The 18,348-nt window shown below is 46.5% G+C and overlaps 1 protein-coding gene across 1 annotated transcript in view; it reads right to left on the bottom strand.

Annotated features, from left to right (window-relative positions):
* TLN2 (talin 2) overlaps positions 1 to 18,348 on the bottom strand; it is a 420,526-nt gene that overhangs the window by 98,450 nt on the left and 303,728 nt on the right. The window contains exons 29-34 of the mRNA XM_080808179.1: positions 13,187 to 13,395; positions 11,985 to 12,104; positions 10,768 to 10,965; positions 9,370 to 9,509; positions 2,538 to 2,631; positions 520 to 609 (exon numbers count right to left, since the gene is read on the bottom strand). Of these exons, the coding sequence (XP_080664305.1) occupies positions 520 to 609; positions 2,538 to 2,631; positions 9,370 to 9,509; positions 10,768 to 10,965; positions 11,985 to 12,104; positions 13,187 to 13,395 (851 nt within the window). The remainder of the gene's footprint in view (positions 1 to 519; positions 610 to 2,537; positions 2,632 to 9,369; positions 9,510 to 10,767; positions 10,966 to 11,984; positions 12,105 to 13,186; positions 13,396 to 18,348) is intronic.

The raw sequence follows: 18,348 nt of genomic DNA, 5'->3' as shown, positions 1-18,348 counted from the left end.
AATATTTAGATTTTCCTACTCCTCCAACCTCCCAAAAGAATGACCCACTGCTCAATTCCCTTGAGAATGATGTCATAAATGGATGGTCGGAAGAACACACAAGGCGAGGGGGTCTCCTGGAAGCCAAGGTCACTGACAGGCTTTCCCTTGCAATTCAGTCCTAAGTAAAAGAAATCCAAGATTTAATTCACAATGTAGCATAAGCACTGTATCTCTAAGTGTTCCTTCTGGACTGCATCTGCAGGAACCTGGGGACCTGTCAGAAATGTACAATCTCAGCCCCATCTCTGATCTACTGAATCAGAAACTCAGGGGTAAGGTCCAGCCATCTGTGTTTCACAAGACCCCTAAGTGATTCTGATGCACGGTCAAGTTTGAGGAGTACCTGTGCAAAGGGCTCCACCATCAAGCTTTGTAATATACGCAACCACACAGAGAGGCCACAGGCAGGTTGACAAAAACCATGCTTAGACTGTACCCCACAATGAGGAGGAGTGTTACCAGCACAGCCAGGCTTACCTTGGAGTTTTCCATCACACTCTCAATGCAGTCAAAGTAAGAGAGGTCACTCACGGGTTCATTAGGATTATCCAACATCCCCTTGACTGTCTACAGAAGGAAAACATAACTTAAAAACCAAGCAAGTGTTACAGAACAAGAGAAATTTCCATGTAAAAACCAACTGTCGACTTCCCCTCTGCATATAGGATTCTGGGCATGATCAATCATTTATTCACATTCTTGAGAGGAATTTAGGTGGTTTTACATGTGACTTTAGATTTCTTGTTAGCAACACAACACTGATGGTACGGAAGAGGATGTCTCAGGTGAGCTTGGATGGAGAGGAGAGTCCTGTTCACAGACTTGAAGGAGAAACATGGTATCCACAAAAGAGAGAGATTTTTTTTTTCTTAAGAAAAATCTAAAAGCGAATTCAAGGCAATGGTCAATTAGCACGAGTTCTCAGGAACTCAAAGGAGCTGACATTTCAAGGACACATTAACTCATTTCTACCTGATGAGGAGAACCTTCAGTTTTCAATTCTGGAGCCTTTTATCACATGGGCATGAAAGAATGTCACTCCCCAAAACTTCCTACCTAGATGGTTCATTTGTTCTTAATTCAAAAAGTATAGAAAATATTCACTCCCATGTAAGAATCCATCAAGGAGCAGGGCACGGGACTTGCTCCCTTTGTCTCCAGTCCACTGAAAATCATCTCTATTTCACATGTTGTAATAATCTCTGACAGTCACGTGTGAGGGAATTTTCCAGGGGAGCCAAGTCTGGGATAGAGCCATCCAACCTCCTTCCCTGTGGTTGAGAAAGTACATTCAGACCCAACAGCCTTTGGGGGCAGAGCCAACAAAAAAGACACATCCATTGGAGTTACCAAGGATTGGGGGTGGGGGGGTCATGGTGGGAAGTGCTGAGTTACTGAGATCCCAGGAAAGAGGGAGTTCATGAAGGAGTTCATTTCATTGAAGAACGTCCCCCCACTCTTCACACAATCAAAATTGTTTTGGTAACAGCAGTCCTGAAAGAGTCATAATTTTGGCAACCAAGCATACTGTCAAAGGACAGAGTGTTTGTATCTGGGCCGATCTGATTTAGACCAAAAGCCTACGTATCGTGTTTGCGAATGTGAACAGAGTGGGATAGGATGGTAATTAACCCAACATAGGAAACAGGCTCCACGGTTTTCGGGATGCTTTAGTCCTCAAGTAACAAGCCTCTTCTCACCTCCAGCTGCACTCACTGGCCAACTGCCACCAGCAGACTGGGCCTTAATCAAATCCTTCAGAAGCTGCAATCAGACCCCCTCTGGCAGGGAGGGTATTCCTGTGCTCATCATCCAGAAAACTAAAGGTACATTGGGTTCAACCAACCCATATCCACTGGAGAGATCTAGTTGGCCATTTCAACATAAGCTGCACTGGTTAGGACTGCTCTATGTACAAGTGGGCGCATTGGTTGTCTGTTTACCCGCGTACATCCTGGGGGCGTAGATGAATTTTCCATTATAAATAAACCCTAAGTATGAATACAAATTGTGAAGCACCTACACTGTGTTCTGGGTCACTAGGGGTCTCACAGTTGCCTTGACAGTGTGGTAAATGTTATTCCTGGGGTTTCCACACACGTGCCCCCTACAGTGACTAAAATAAAACGTACTGGAAAATCATTTTTACTCAACAACATCTACCCCAGCTTCTCCAAACCGTGCCCACATAATGACTCCAAAACTTTAGGTAGAAATGGCTCATCTTCAGCCTATGCCCAGGTCGCTTCCCTATTTGAAGTCAAGTCCTTTAAACAAAGTAACTCTCATCCTAGTGGAAAAAGGGGAAGCAGAGATGATAATGCCATGAAATCTAATTTTTCTTTAATTCCTTACCATTTGGGATTGAAACCTCGGCCTCTGTCGTCTTTCAGGAAGGTCATGAGGCAAGAACAGAGGAGAAGAAATTGACCTTTTCTGGAAAGGACAGAGAGTCACACCGTGGTAAATCCCTAGCAGCTTCTCTCCGGGCTTACCTCGAGCTCCCGCAGGGCATTATCACATTCCTTCTGGCCTGGAGCTTGCTGGGTGCACAGAGTGATCAGCTGATTGATGCTCTCAGTCACAGCTCTGTAACAGAAATGGACGAAGGGTTTTTGTTTTAGTTTATAAAGATCAACAGTAATTTCTCCAACAATGTTTTGTAGGTTCACCAGAAATACATGGAATTCAGTATAAAGGCTGGGGTCCCGGTGAGAGCTCTTCGCCAAGGCTCTGAATAACCCAAAATAAACCACAACCAGCAAAGACAGAATGTGTGTCCCCACGCTGCCTGTGATTACTCATCTGATTTCCCTGTAAAGTGTCCTAATGGCTCTTTTAGGAAAGTAGAACTATCTTTTAATATATTCATAGGAGAGAATTCACAGCAAAGTTGTAAATAGCAAAGAGATCGTATTAACACTGTTTTAAAATATTCTTCATTAGCAGCCCATAAGAGATAAGATGATCTGAGGCTATTTTGGATAGCCTTTGTATAGCTGGGAATGTTTTCTATATTTTAAAACATAGCAGGCAAAAAAAACCAAAAAACAAAAAACAAAACAAAAACAACAACAACAACAAAAGATAGCAGGCATACAACTAGTAAACTGCGTTCATGATTTTAAAATCTTGGCTTTCCATGAAATCCTACATGATTCGCTAGTTCCTAGAAGTTATCTCCAAATTATTCTTTAAAACAGCTCTTTTCTTTAACATTAATAGGAATCAGAGACTCATGATTTTATACGTGTTTCTATTCTTCTTAGCACCTGAGAAGCAGCTCAGCATTTTTTTCTCTGCTGGCACGGATTCCACCTCTCCCGAGCAGCCTCTGCTTAACTCCTGCTTAGGTCAGGCCATGGTTCATTTAGAAAGCCATGGCCCGTTCTGAGTTAGTTTTTTTTTTTATAAGGTGTGAAATATGGGTCCAGGTTCTTTTCTCGTGGGGCGTGGGGGTGGCTTCTGTGGTAAGCCCAATCATTCCAGCACTTTCCATTTAAAAGGTCATTCTTTCGACGCTGCACTGCTTTTGTAACTTTGTTGACAGTCCCTGGGCCATATTTACGTGGGTCTACTTCTGGACTCCATTCCATTGACCTATGTGTCTAATCCTTTGCCAATACCACGCTCATATTAAATCTTAAAATTGAATACCCTTGTGTTTTAGCAACGAAAGAAGCAGAGATAGGAGAGAATTCCCTAAAGGGATGCTCAAGTAAGTAGCAAAAACAACACTTGAAGCCATGACTACCTGCCTCCAAAGCCAGACCCACAGCCATTTTTCTGAATGGTCATGACCCGTCTACACTCTGGCAGGGTCCTAAATTCTATTCATAGTTACTAACCACGGCAGCTAACCCTCAACTTAAAACAAACAAAAACAAACTAGAGCACACTTGCTGTTAATCATTAGCACTGCCTAATATAACAGACATCTCATTTTATTAAACTGCTTTGCAGCTTCCCACAGAATATCAAATTAGATGGAAAATGATGTTGCCAATGTACAAAGGCAATCAGCTTAATTATTTGATGAAGAGATACTGCTTTGAATTTTAAATTTAGCTAGGGCGGATGGGAAGAAGAAAAAACATCCCTGAACTCAAAAAATAATCCCAAAATAGCTTTTGTAAGATTGACTCTAGAGATTCATTTGTTTTGGGGGGGGGAGTGCTTAACGAAGGTTTCATACAGGAGCACTGGGTTCTCTGTGGTGGGAAGCAAAACAATAAAAACTGAAAGAGCAGGACAGTCTCTAACTCTGGGTATCTTGGAGGGTGTGCTCTATGATATGTTCTCCAGATGGGTCCCTCAGAGTCCAGAGCCATGTTCTGGGTGGTAGGCTTCCAGACACACCCCCGAGTAGACGGGCTGGCAGGCATGAGCGGAACGAAGTGCATAGAATACCCTTAACAGTGACGACATGATCACGTGGAGGGTATTTCCACGTATCACACAAGCGTTCCCTTTAGCTTATTTCTTTTACTGTTTCCTGTTTATCTGCACTTTAAAAAAAAAACAACAAAACTTTGTTTTTATATAAAGATTTGCCATTAACAACTGTCAATTGGGGAATCCAGAGAATATATAACTACTTATTGTCCTCGTCTTTTATCTGTTTTTTTAGATGTGAAAATTTTTCAAATTAAAAAACTTGGGGTAAGAAACCCCAACAGACTAGTGGTTGTGGTAGGATAATCATAAAAGTAAAAGCACAGGACTGAGGTCTGAATGAGTCACTGGGGTAATACTGATCCATGATTCAGGGAGCAGTATTTAGGTATAATTTATCCTCATAACTCATTTCAGAGTCTGGAGTGGATAGCCCAATAACAAAATAAGTTGCCCAGAGGCAAGGGGTTTACATAGATTTGACAATGAAAAATAGTATTTTTATGCTTCAAACTATACTAGTTGTAAAATAAAGGATTAGAAGCAACTCAAATATGGAATGACAGAGGATTGACTGACTGAATGGATAGCCTACAGTGGGATTCTGGGTGCCTATTAAAAGTCATAATGCATAGCATTCCTAACAGAGAAGAATATTCATGCTTCACTGTTAACAAAATCTACAAAACTGGATAAACTGTAGGAGCCCACAGCTGTAAAATTCAACATATATATATATATATATGCTCAGAAAAAAATGATAGAATGACATGCCAAAAAGTTAGAGTTACAGCATTTTTTAAAGTGATTTTATTTTTAAATAAAAACATTTCAATAAATCCAATAAAAAATTATGATTTAGCCAACTTACATTGTCATAAAGAGAGGGCTAAAAATAGCAGCATCCTCCCTCTGTTCTATATGAATCTAAGTAGGACTGAACAGCAGTTTTAAAATATTTTTCCACTTTTTAAAAAATGACTAAAGCTGCATAAGTTTACTTTTTCAATACAAAAAAGTTAAACAACCATAATTCCCCTGTCTAGAAGTAGTGTTTTCTTGTGTTTCATTCTTTATCTAGGCATATCCAGCCACTCTCACGTTTTTTTTTTTTTAGAAAACATTGGAACCTATAACCTTGGATCTTAAAAAATAAAAGGATTTCTAACCTACACATTGTTTAGTGTTCAGAGATACTGACTGAATTGATTCAACTAGTTTGGGAGTTCTGGAGGGATAGTCTCAATTGAGAGGGAGATGGGCCAGGGTGTGAGAGGAAAGTCAACCAATTTGTGCTTCTGATGACCTGTGAAGCACAGATCGTCTGATAAGGAGCTTGGCGGGGAAAACACCAACATCAGGTATCTCCCTTCCTCAAGGGAGAGCGTCTTTAGGCAGGCAAAACATTCACCCTGAATTTCACCCGTGCGTATTCCCTGGGTCCTGCTCTGTACAAGGTATGGCAATATAGTTTGTCTCTTTAGGAAAGCAAAGTGATTGCAGCCTGGCTGGGGAAGCAGGATAACGAACAAGTAAGACACACCGAAGGTAAGCCAAAGGAAGTGGTGAAGATGGGGGCACGTCAGACGGGCTCCTGAACCTCTGAGAGGCCAGATGCTCTAGGCTCGCAGGGAGCACAGATGGAGGGCATGGGCTCCGCACAGAAGGGAGAGCTCGATATGGACTGCAACAATCGGAGAAGTCAGTGAGATCCTGGTTTGGACAAAGGGAAGAGGACATTCTAGAAGAGACTAACAGATGGACTAGTTTACATTTTTCTATGTCACAGTGTCAAAGTACTGTGTGCTGGGTCATCCCTTTTCACTGTCTCTGGAGACAGGAGGACGCCTGGCTGGCAGGAACCTCAAAACAAAGGACAGCCCAGGAAGAGGAATCCCCTGCAAAGTTCTAAGAAAGCCTCAGGGGACAGGAAAGCAGCAGCAGAGAAACTGATTGGGTCCCAACGATGGCAGGGGGAGCCAGGGCCATGACGTCTCAGCCAGGGAGTCCTTCTGGTCAGCGTGACTGTGCTGTGAGCAGTGGCCCAGAGGGGCTGCTCAGAGGTAGGACGCTCCCTCCTTCTTCCAATGCAACCTGGTTTTCCATTTCTTTGACGAAGTTCAGGGAGCACTGGACCAGCCCCTGGCCAGGGAAAAAGCTGAGGAATAGTTGACAAAGGGTCTCCAGCTCTACCCAAGTCCTCAGAAGGGAGTCAGAGCTCAGTACTTACACAGGAACAAGTAGGCACTGAACAGAAAATGACTTCGTCCCCACTAAGCATCAGAAACCAAAGGACTGGGCTCCTCGTGTACCTGGGCTCCGATGCAGAATGAAGAGCAGAGGGAAAGGGGATACTCAGCTGCTTCTCCAGAGATCAGTCTTTTTTCTCAAAGCAGGAAGAATCATGGAGACCATCAAGAACAAAGGATTTAAGTCTGCGGATGTAGGAGCAGGGCAGGCCTGCACTGGTCCAAGTCTAGGTCCCCACAAATGGCATCTGTGGGGCCTTTGGGGACAGCCACATAAAACAGAGGCAGGGCTGGGCTGTCCCAGGAATAGGGAGGGCAGTGGGACTGAAGATCAGGACAACGGCAGTCAGATCCCAGCTGCTCAACGCCAAGGGCGCTCACGTGCAGGGCTGCTGCAGCGTCCAGATGGAATGAGGGGAGCATGTTGTGTGTGTGTGTGTGTGTGTGTGTGTGTGCAAGTCCTTTGCCCTCACTCCATCGGGCCAGCCCTGTCCTATCAAAGTGTGCACCTGCCCAGCACCCAGTGCCGGGCCCAGCCCATTTCAGGCATGTGGCAAAAATCTGGTGAATGAATGAATGCACCCCAGGTGTGCAGAGCTTTGCCTCCAAAGAACAGCTCGCCTGACTCACTTGACCTGGCCTCAGCTTCCACTGGGAAACCACCCCAAGGAGCAGAGCTTCCCGACATGTGCCAAGAAGCGAAGGAGAATGTGCCGGCATCTTCTGGCAACAGTTCCATCCTGAGACAATCATTTCCTGGGATGATTTTTAAGCACGTGCAACTCCCTGTCAGCTGAAAGCCAGGACAGAGGCAAAGAAAGCGTCATCACCTCGTCTCCAGGCCCCTTCCTCCATGTCACCACCAGGGGGCCATCAGACACCCACAGAGCCAAGACACCAGCCATAACCCTTCAGGGCCTGTGTTTCCTTTCTTACCTGTCTTGCAAAAGGCCAATTTGCACTCTCCCCTTTGTCCATGATTGAAGAGAGTGAACAGTGCGTTCTAAGTTGGAAACTGTAATTTTGAAATGATGCAAAAAATTGAAGATAATGAAAAACATCTGAGTTCAGATACCTGGAAACATCAATTGCCCTATCCAAAGGCTCTTTGTAGGAAAAAGAAAAATCAAGAGAGGGTTTTTTATGAGAAACAGCTGCTCAACAGAGAAGACATCATGCTTCCCTCCTCAGCTCCCACCCCTCGGAGGGGCACCCACTCACTGGCACAGTCACAAAGCAGAAGATGGAGGCAGGGAGATTGGAGGGGATTTTCCCAATATCCTAGTGGCTCTCATTACTGTTTGAAGCTGAAGTATATACACCTAGGAATAACTACAGAAACTCAAGGGTTTTCAAGGGACCTGCTCTGAAATGATCTAATTCCATCCCCCAACACCCATGAGCAATAAACAAACAAACAAACAAAGCACAACTGGCCAAGAGGGGACCAGAGACCAGTTTTAACCATAAGCATGATGATATCTTGTATTACTGAGAACTAACACGAACTTAGAACTCAAGGATGATGTAGTACCCTGCCCCATTTTGCAGATGGGAAAGTTGAGACAAGTTGAGCAATCCAACCAATGGAACCAAGAGTGTCAAACATTAAAACTTGGACTAGAATTCAGCTCTGCTGACTCTGAACTCAAAAAGACAACCATTGAGCACCCAGGAGAGAAAAAGACCTGAAAAAACTAATACACAAGCAACCAAGCAAAATCATGTTAAAAAAATTGCAAAGTCAAACTCGATTTTAAAAATTACTAATCTGCACGTTTTGAAAAGGTTTCCAATTATGCTACATATCCTAATTGCCTGCATATCCTCTCTTCCTGCTGTTAACCTTCCTATATACAAAGTGATGTCAAACAATGCTAAGAAAACAAGCCCACAGCACTAGAGAAACACCAAACACCCTCTAGGCCCTCTTGGTTCCGGAAAGTGAATGTGGGCTTGCTAATACAGAATCTTCCCAGGCTCTCACTGCAGTTTCTCCACAGACCAGCATTCCATCACTGGTTATTGAACTAAATTGCCACAGTGGTCCTGAAGCAGACATTGTCTTGTATTCACCGCTTTCTTGGGTGAAAAGAGTGGGAAAGGACACTGGCACCACCCCAAAGTCAGATGCCTGTTTTAATATATTTCCCAAAACAGTTGACTCCCACCCCTACACCCATTCATCGTAAACGGGGGCCCTTCTGCACGTGACAAATGGAATATGTTTAAATTCATCTCGTTAGCCTTGATGCCAGGCACCCAGTCATGCCCAAATGTTGAACGGCTCATTGGGTGTTGTGGGGCTGTTTTTGGTTTTGTTTTTTGATACTTTTTAGTATTTTCTGATTTTTTCCAATGAGCACTTATTACTTTCATCATTGTTAAGACAGAACACTCCCTTAAAAACATCTATGTAAGCCATCGTGTGTTTATAAATCAACAGGGGCCTTAAGTCTAAGCAAGCTGAGAGGCTGTGAGAGAAGACAGAAAACATCTTTCATGGGGAAAGCACGTGAGGACAAGCCAGTTTAATCAAATGCCAGAGTCGCCCCTCTGCCTCTCGACAACATAAAGACGGCCCCACGTCTCTGCTCAGCCAGAGCGGCAGGATGTCAGGCCTGTCTCTCAAACACGGACGTTATTTAACCACACATGAAAGCACGTTTTGTTCCGCTCTTACCTTGCAGCAGCTGCCAGGAGATTTTTGGCGTTGGGCGCTCCAGGATCTACCGAGAGAGACTTGGCAGCGAGCAACAGCTTGCTGGAAGCCATAGAGATATTCTTGAGGTTGCCTATCACTTGGATCTGGTCTTCTTTCGTCTGCAAAGTTGAAAGGAGGCCAAGTAATTAGGGACTGTCCATCTCTCCCGGGCAGCATTCAGAGAGCTGGGAGAAGCATCTCGATACAGGAGCAAGTTACCTACAGAGACCAACCACATTAAGCCCCATTAGTCTGCAGATGCCCAGCGGGTCGAAACACTGCCCCAGGTCTCCCCTTCCCCAAACAGATACCCACAACAAGATGCCCGCAACAGGACAGACATCCATCCCTGAGCGGGTCAGCCAAGAGCTGTGCCATCTCACAAGTGCATGCAATAAGAGTGGGGGAGGGAAGCAGAAGGAGGAGGGGTGAGCCCCCGCGCATCAGTGCACAGACCGGGCCAGGATTCCAGCATCTCGCTCAACAATGCTGGAGTTGTCAAGGAGCTCCTACATCTCAGCCTGGCACAAATGCCCGGCACTGTCTGGATACTCGGAGTCGACTGCACCCCAGAAGTTCCGACTCAGGGAAAGACACATTTCTCACCTGGCTGACTTCCTGCCTGAGAAACAACCATGTGTAGATAATACAGCCAGAGACACTCTGGGTATCTCCTTTAGGCAGTTCACAGGGGCTCCAGAAAAAAACAGCTCTGTAGGCTGCCACCAGACCAGTTCCCTTGTTCTGAACAAGGGCTTTATCTGTTCATCTCAAGGAGGTAATTTTTTTTAATGATTTTATTTATTTATTTGCCAGAGAGAGAGAGATCACAAGCAGGGGAGCAGCAGAGGGAGAGGGAGAAGCAGGCTCCAAATAGAGAAGGGAGCCTGATGCAGGGTTCAATCCCAGGACCCCCGGGATCATGACCCCATCATGATAAAAGCAGACACTTAACTGACTGAGCCCCTCAAAGAGGTAATTTTTAATCATTTGACACTTGGCATTAGACACAGCCCCTCCAATGGGCCCAGTGAAACTCAAACACATGGTTTTTTTTTTTACTATATTATACCACATATGAAATATAGGACACTGAGCTGCCCTCCCTCCAAAAAGCTTAAGTAAACCACGAATCCTGCTGGATGATTGTGGGAGGTTATCCCTTATCTCTAAGAACCATTTCACACATAAGCTAAGAGCATCTTTAGGAATGCCAGGCCTGTGAGGTCACAGAGCTTTCTAAGCAGCACACAGAATGCAATGGTGTGACCTGCTGACAGTTTCCCTGTGTCTGTTTGCCCAGTGGGCCTCCAGGGAGGACAGTCCACCAGAAGAGACAGGCAAAGGTCCACTCCAGGCAGCCACTGCCACACTCACCTGAGCCTGGCCTGCCATCTCAATGCCAGCATCCAGGAATTCATCGAAATCATCACTGAACTTGCCAGAGGCTGCGGCCAGCTCTCCACTCTGGCCCCGGGTGGCATGGACCACTTCCCCTGCAGACTGGTTCAGATCAGCCGCGGCTTGGTTCAGCTCACTCTGGGCTTCCTGGAAAGGCTTTGTGCTGGGAGGTAACTGAGGTGGGGAGAAAAGGCACCCCCATAAGAACTTTTACTTCGAGTTGCAGGAACGAAGGAAGGCTCTGTGGAGGTAAAGACTGTCCAGGGCTGCCTTTCTGAGTCATCTAGACTAAAAGGCTCTGTGTGGTCTGAGCCCACCTATGTTAAGTCTGACCTTGAACATACAGACATCATTTCATTCACTGAAATTTACTAAGCTCTTCAATGCTAGACACAGGGGATCTAAAAGTGGTCTGTCCTCAGGGGCTGTGGTCCCCTCAGTGGCATAGCCAGGATTCACACCTGGGCAGTCTGGCTCCAGGATCCATGCTCTGAACCACTTCTCCATTTTGGATGGAGCCTCTCAAAGGTTTAGCTTTCTAGAACTAATAGGCAGATGCTATTAAACTTCGAATCCTATTCTTTCACACAAATAGCCACCAATTTTATTAGTAGCTTTTGCTCACAGCTTTTGTGAGGATCAGAAATGCCACTGGTGGAACTATGACTGTTTGTTCCAGTCTGTTAGTCGCAGCACGTATACTGCTTGCAGACCTGGTACGTGCCAGTCACCAGGCAGAGAAGAAATGGATGAGCCCGAACCACCCTCCCCCTGCCCCCGAAAGGGGTGCACAGAACAGGGAACAGGCTCCATGAGCGAGCAGCTTCCTTAGACTACTCACTCTCTCAAATGTCTTGGACACACACATACCCTCCACCACCTGACCGTCACCGCTGGAGATCTCCACATAAGAAGTCAGAGGATCACACACCCACCTTTCCTGTTTTCATTGGGCTGGCCGGAGAGCACACAGCAACGTGGACTCAGGGAAAAAGTAAACTTTTAAAGCCCCACCTGGGAACTTTGCTGATGGCAACGCCGAACAAGGAAAGGCAAACCGGGAAGTGAAACGGGACTCCTGAGACAGACGTTAGCTGCTCAGAGATCCCACGGAGGGGAGAAGGCTCTCCTCCGCTCACACCGAAGGTGAGCCCAGCCCCCCAGGCACCCCTTCTCACTGCACAGCCTCTCACCGAGTCCACAAGCAGCTTCTTGCTGGACTCGCCAATGCTCTTCAAGGCCACGTCCACATCCTTCTGTCCCGGGAGACAATTCACGCAGTTATTCAAGGAGTGAGAGACGGCTTTGGCCACCTGCAGAGGGAGAAAAGCTGCGTGAGAGAGCCCTTTCTGTGCAAACACTGCTGCAGACATGCGGGGAGCCAGCAGGGACAGTGCTCAGAGCTGAAAAGCATCGGCAAATTATCTGCCAGCATCCAGCTGACACTGTTTACCATTAAATCACCTCACCGAGGCCTCTCACAGGGGTTAACATCCTGCCTCGGCAAAGGGGCTGACACGGTGACACAGGACGCCTTATGTGCAATGCGGCACCAGGCTAAGTCACCATTCTGTGACTTGAACACAGAAGTCTCCCGTGTTATGTCAGGTTCTATGACAAAGAGGGCCACCACCAAGAGAAACAAAGAGCTCCCTTCCTGAGAGCCCCACGGGGTTGAGTTCTTTGGGTCTCAAGGGTTTCAGTTAGGTGTGATCCTCTCTGTGACACTCCGGGGCCATCACCCCAGACCACAGCCCGCCCAAGGGCAGGAGGGACACTCTGAGTGCTTCCAGACCAACTTAGACTTGCCCACATGCTGCCTCTCTGGGATGGGTGAGGGCTCGCTGTTTGCACTCAGGTGAAGGGTAAGGTCTTCGGAAGTGAGCTATGTCATTCCCTTTACCTAGACCATCTCCTTCCCAGCTTCCTGTTTAGAACTTCGCCTAGACAGTTTCTAGCCCACTCACTTCATCAGGTTGGCAAAGACTCATCCAAAGAGGCAGTAGAGCGAGTGTACAACTTGGAGTGGCCAGACTAAGTCTACTATCTACCTCACCTCCCAGACTAGGGAGAGGAATATACTGAAGCATACACGGGCCCCCAACAGACATGCTGTGTCCTGGCTCCCGAAATCCCGAGGACAGATTTCAACAGCAACCCCTCCCCTTGCCCCCATACTATCTGTTGACTCAGTCAAGCAGATCTCCTATCGTGGGGGGTACTGGGCAAGAATTAGCGAAGTGGGTGTCATGCACGGCCTCTATAGGTATGGTACTTTGGGAGATTTTGAAAACACCCACTGATCGAACAATGTGCACACCAGGGAAAGTGCCCAGGAGAGAGCCTGCCAATACTACCACTTAGCAATGACCACAATTGCCGTTCTGGGCCTCACCTGGGCTAGTCTCTGCTGACTCTCAGCATCCCCGGGTGCAATCAGGGCCTGCTTGGCTTCTTGGATGAGCATGGCAGAGCCTTCCATGACGTCCCGAGCAGAATCCAGCATGGCATGTGCAGCTGCAGGGTCACTCGTGGATGCGGCTACTCCGCGGGCAGCCTGGGCCAGCGTCTTCAGAGCCTGAGCTGTCTCTCTGGCAGCCACCCCTGGAAATGAAAGCCCACCACACCTTCTGTTAGATTCTACCTAGAAGTCATAGTCTACTTAAAAATCAGCTTCTAGACCACAGCTTCCTAGAAAGGAGAGCACCCTCGGACAGTGGGTGGGGCTTCTTCTAAAATCTGAATTGCTAGGCTTTTCCAAGGAGCAGCCCATACCACTGGCTCTGGGCCAATCTAAGAGATAAGGGAAAGCAAGCGCCAGGCTGAAAGGGATTTTGCTCGGGCTCCCCTCGCCCTGCATGGCCACAGGCCCAAAACACCAAAGCTCGTGGGATCAAGGACCCAGATGAAATCTTTCAGATGCACTTCCCTTCCCAATGGTTGTTATTGGGTCATGACTTCTAGACAAGAAAGCAGCAGTCCACATGGGCAGCTCGCGGCGTTTTTACAGGTTTGTGAGCACATCACCACCAACCAGATGGCGACAGAGCAGTTCCATCGCCTGCGTCCTTCCTCTGGCAAGAACCCCCTCACCAGAAGCAAGCACTGTTGCAGCCTCAATTCCTGTAGACTAGTTTTACCAGTTCTCCAACTCCTTGTTGAGGGAACCACAAGTATGTGTTCTTCTGTGTCTGGTCTCTTTTGCTATCAGAACTCCAGGAGTTTCACCCATGTTGTTACATTCATTCCTCTTTCTTGCTACATCGTATTTCACGATACAAGTCATCATCTGTTTACCTGCTCCTCTGCTGATGCACATGTGGGCTGTTTTGTGTTTTAGGGTTATTATGAATAAAGCAACCAAGAGAGTTCTTTACATGCATGTAGGTGGCCAGATGGAATCATTTTTCTGGATAGAAACTTAGGAGCTGAACTGCTATGTCACAGAGTAAGTTTATCTTCAGCTCTAGAGGACAGGACAAAGCCTTTTTAGAATGGTTTTACCATTATACACGCCCCCAGCAATGTAGGGCATTCCAGTGGCTCTACATCCCAGCCCAAACTAGCTGCTGTCAGATTTCTTACAGCATTTCTTACCGTAGCCATTCTGGCGGGTGTGCCATTGAGGTTTAGCTCTGCTATCTCTAAGGGATAATGAAGGGGACCACATTTTCATACATTTAGTGACCATCTGGATAGCCTCTGTGAAGTGGCTGTTCAGCCTTAACTTCACGGCTAAGGATGATGGGATTTGGTGATACACTGTGAATAGAAACTAGTTCTTATAGAGCACCACCTCCCATAGAATGAACACACACCTTCGTACACCGCACCTAGCGCTTGGCGTACCCAAGAAGAGGGTGAAGACTAGAAACACCAGAGCCTGTACCAAGGGAATCTGAACACCCTGAAAAACACCGAGGAGCCCACCTTCAAGTGCATCCCACCGACTGCTTCACAGATGGGGTGCAGCACTGAGTGGTGTCCTGTCCATGACACACTTTCAGAGGCAGTGCGAGAGCTAGATCTGGGGATTCTGAACTTCTGGATCAGTCTCTGCACAGTGCTCTATGGGGGTAGAGAACTGTGAGGGACTCTGGTTAGAACATACACTATCTAAGTGAAAATGACCCATCGATATCTCGCTCACTCAGCTTTGAGGGGACTCCTGTCTCAAGACTTCAGCTGGAAGGCGTCTGGGTGCCCCTGAGGCCACCTCTGATCAGTGGTTGCTTCTGCCAAATCAGCACAGATGCAGCAGGTGGTCCTCTCCTTTCCGAGGACAGGGCACCATAATACAATAATGCAAAAGGCCCCAGATCCACAAAACAAGACAACTTTGCAGTGTTGCAGACTTGCTAATCTGTCAATATTCAGGAAGTCACACAGCTGGCACATAACTCTACAATCTAATCAGGGCAAATTACAAAGCTGCCAATCTACCGTTCATCCCATGGCACTTCTGGATGGAGCACGAGGTACGGGAGAATTTTACACAGAGTGATTTTTATGGCAAAGGGCAAGCCCAGAAGAGAAAACACAGAAATAAATAAAGTGAAGGTGAAAGAGAGAAAAAAGCTGAGTAGAGCAGTCGGTTCCTTTTTATGTTTAAGCTTCTGGCATAGGGTTGAAAGATGCCCTTGCTCAGAAAGGCACCAGATGTGGTTAAGATCTCGTCTAGCTCTGGCTTTGCTGATGATGAGCTGTGTGGCCCAGACTGCTGCCTTTCCCCTCTAGGGCCTCCAGGTCCCACAGGTTTTAGGAGAGGCTGAGATCACTGCTCTGACTGTTGGAAATTCTGGGCTGTGATTTCGAGACATCTCCTCTTGCCTTTCCATTTATTAGACAGTCCCCTGAGTCCATTTCTGTTTGAGTTGTGTATGACTTTGAAGGACTAAAACGGTTATCATACACAATTAGGAGAGCCATGTGTACGCAAAAATCATTTACTGAAAAACCTTTCATAGACCCAGACAATTTTTAAAAAGGCGGAAACCAGATGAGCTGAGTGCCAAAACCTTAGGTTGATCTATCCCACGTGTTTTCCGCTGAGGATCTCAAGGCATCTCAAGGATCCTCTTTGGAGGCATCGGGTTTCCAAAAAAGAGGAAGCTGCACCATCAAAGGAGTGAAACAAAGACGATGAGAGGCTGGGGAGCCCAGTGACCATCTACGGCTGCCCAAGGTTCAGTTCAGAGCGACTTCTCGATGGTAGTGATGACGCTCATTAGGGGTCGGGTCTCCCGGCAAACACCACCCTCCAGAAGAAAATGTTCCTACAGTCCAGGGTGCACTATAAAGCCAGAACTGCCTGTGGGAAACTCAAAAGCAGGTCACTGTGGCAACAACCACAATCCTTTGAAGACATAGATTACTTTCACAGTATTCTTGCTATCTGGATTTTAAATCAGTTCAGGAACAGAGCCTTAGGAAGACCCACCAGTGATAAGTGACGTAGTGCAATGCTTTGTAGTGGTAGTTACTGCTGACTGGCATTCATGTAGGTTGTGTGTGGATGGCACTAGCCCACGTGGCAAAATCCTAAGGTTAAAAACCTGGTATGATGTAGGTTTTTAATTTGTCGCACAGGATCTGAAAAGGGGTCTACGTACAACTGTGTTTAGCCCAGTAGAAATGTACTTTGAATACTGCCCCGGCCAAACAAAAACACATCTGTGTTAGAATCCAGCCAGTGGGCAGCTCAGCTGTAATTCCTGAATATCCCGCATACCTCATTTGAGGATGAGGGAGCTGAGACCCGGGAGAAGTTGTCCACACGTGTGCGCTCTCCTTGCGTCCCATCCATTCTCCAACAGGCCTGGACTTGCTTTCAACAAGGCAAAGAGTGAGCCTGTTTTTCCCAAAGCCAACGGATGCTTCCTAAGTCCCTCTCTTAGGTGACTTTCTGGGTAGCAACCACCTCTCTGATTCTAGAGATACTCCTCTCTCCCGGTTTTCTTGCTCTTCTCCAAGGCTGTATGTTCTCACTTCCTGCAAAGACTTCCTTCTTCTCATTGAATATTAGGGTTCTGCAGGGTTATATCTGATAACCTTTTTCTTACTCTATCATTCCCCCTAGGCAAACTCACCCATACTTCCACAGTTTCAATGATTAGTATCACATTAAACATTTAAAAATTGTTATTTCCCTCCCAGACTTCACCACTGAGTTCCAGAGGCCAATTTCTAGCTGTCTCATGGGCACCTGGACTTGGGACATCCTCCAGATGCTTCCAACTGAATGCATTTACAGCTGAACTGAGCATCCCTAAACTCCAGCCCCTGCCACACCTGCCCATGACCCTGTGTTTCTGCCATGGCGATTCACACACGTCTTAGCGTTGCCCGCGTTGCTTTCCTTACTCCCATTTTGGCCAGTTCCTGACCAGTGTAAGCTAAAGCTTAACAGCTTTGAGGTCTCTCTTTAATCTATCCCTTCATTTCTGTCACAGGCCACACCCATCTCTCATATGGATGAAGGCAGCAGCCTTCACGCTGGCCTGCCTGCCTCCAACTTTGCTTCCATCCAAGTTATCCACGTACGAGAGGAAGGGCAACTTAGCTAAAAGGAAAACCAAACCATGTCCATCGATGAAAACTCTTCACTACTTTCACATGATCTTAGGTGAGGTTTTTAATGATTTAAGCTGAAGTTAGAAGGTTCTTTAGGATCTGACTCAGCCTCCCTTTCTGGGCTTCACTTCTTACTTCTCACCTGCTCGCCTCTAACCCGAAGCCCCCGCCCAGTCACTTGGTCAGCCTTCTTTCCTCTTACCTTTGGGACTCGATATACACTGTTCCACTTTCCCAAACACCCATTCAGCACCTGCCAAGATGAAATGGTGCTATTTCGAGGTCGTTTTTCACACACAGACTAGACAGTCTGTCATCCTGGGTGTTATCAGTGTCGGAGGATGCGACCTGTAAAGCGGTCTTCCTTCCACGCAAGAGTCCATTTCATGAGCTACCAGAGCCAGCAAGATTCCAGAAACGTGTAGAACGTTTTGAAACACGTACTTTTCATGTACCCTCTGCTTTGTAAGAATTTATAAATACGTTTCCTTCTCCTTGAATGCTAAATGAATGCTGAACAATCCTTACAATCCTGACCAGGGGGGCCAGTTCACTCCTGATGGTTTCCCTTACTCTCCCTTACTCCTGCAGGTACTCTATTATACTACAGAGTACTCTCCGTGTGTGCTCCTCTTCTTTCTACTCTCCAGGTAATAAACAGACACAGTTAAAAAAAAAACCCAAGGGGACTTTGATTATAGTAATGGCAGAACAGCTTAATCCAGATCAATTCCCCTCAGAGACACAACTAAAACCACTGGAAAAATCATATAAAACATCTGTTTGACAGCAGTGGAGAGAAACCAAGGCACTAAGAGGGATAAGATTTTAAAAGAAAAAAAGCATGTTAGTGGGGGTGGTACAGGGCTGCTTTTCCCCTCAAGGCACCCCTTCTTCATTTGTAAACTGTTGCTCAGAAGCTGAGCAAAATTTCCTGCAATTTCATGGGGCTGGGAGGATTAAAAAGCAACAGTTCTGAGCCCA

This window comes from Martes martes (assembly GCF_963455335.1).
Source record: "Martes martes genome assembly, chromosome: 7".
NCBI lineage: Eukaryota > Metazoa > Chordata > Mammalia > Carnivora > Mustelidae > Martes > Martes martes.
This window is presented reverse-complemented; position numbering and strand designations above follow the sequence as displayed.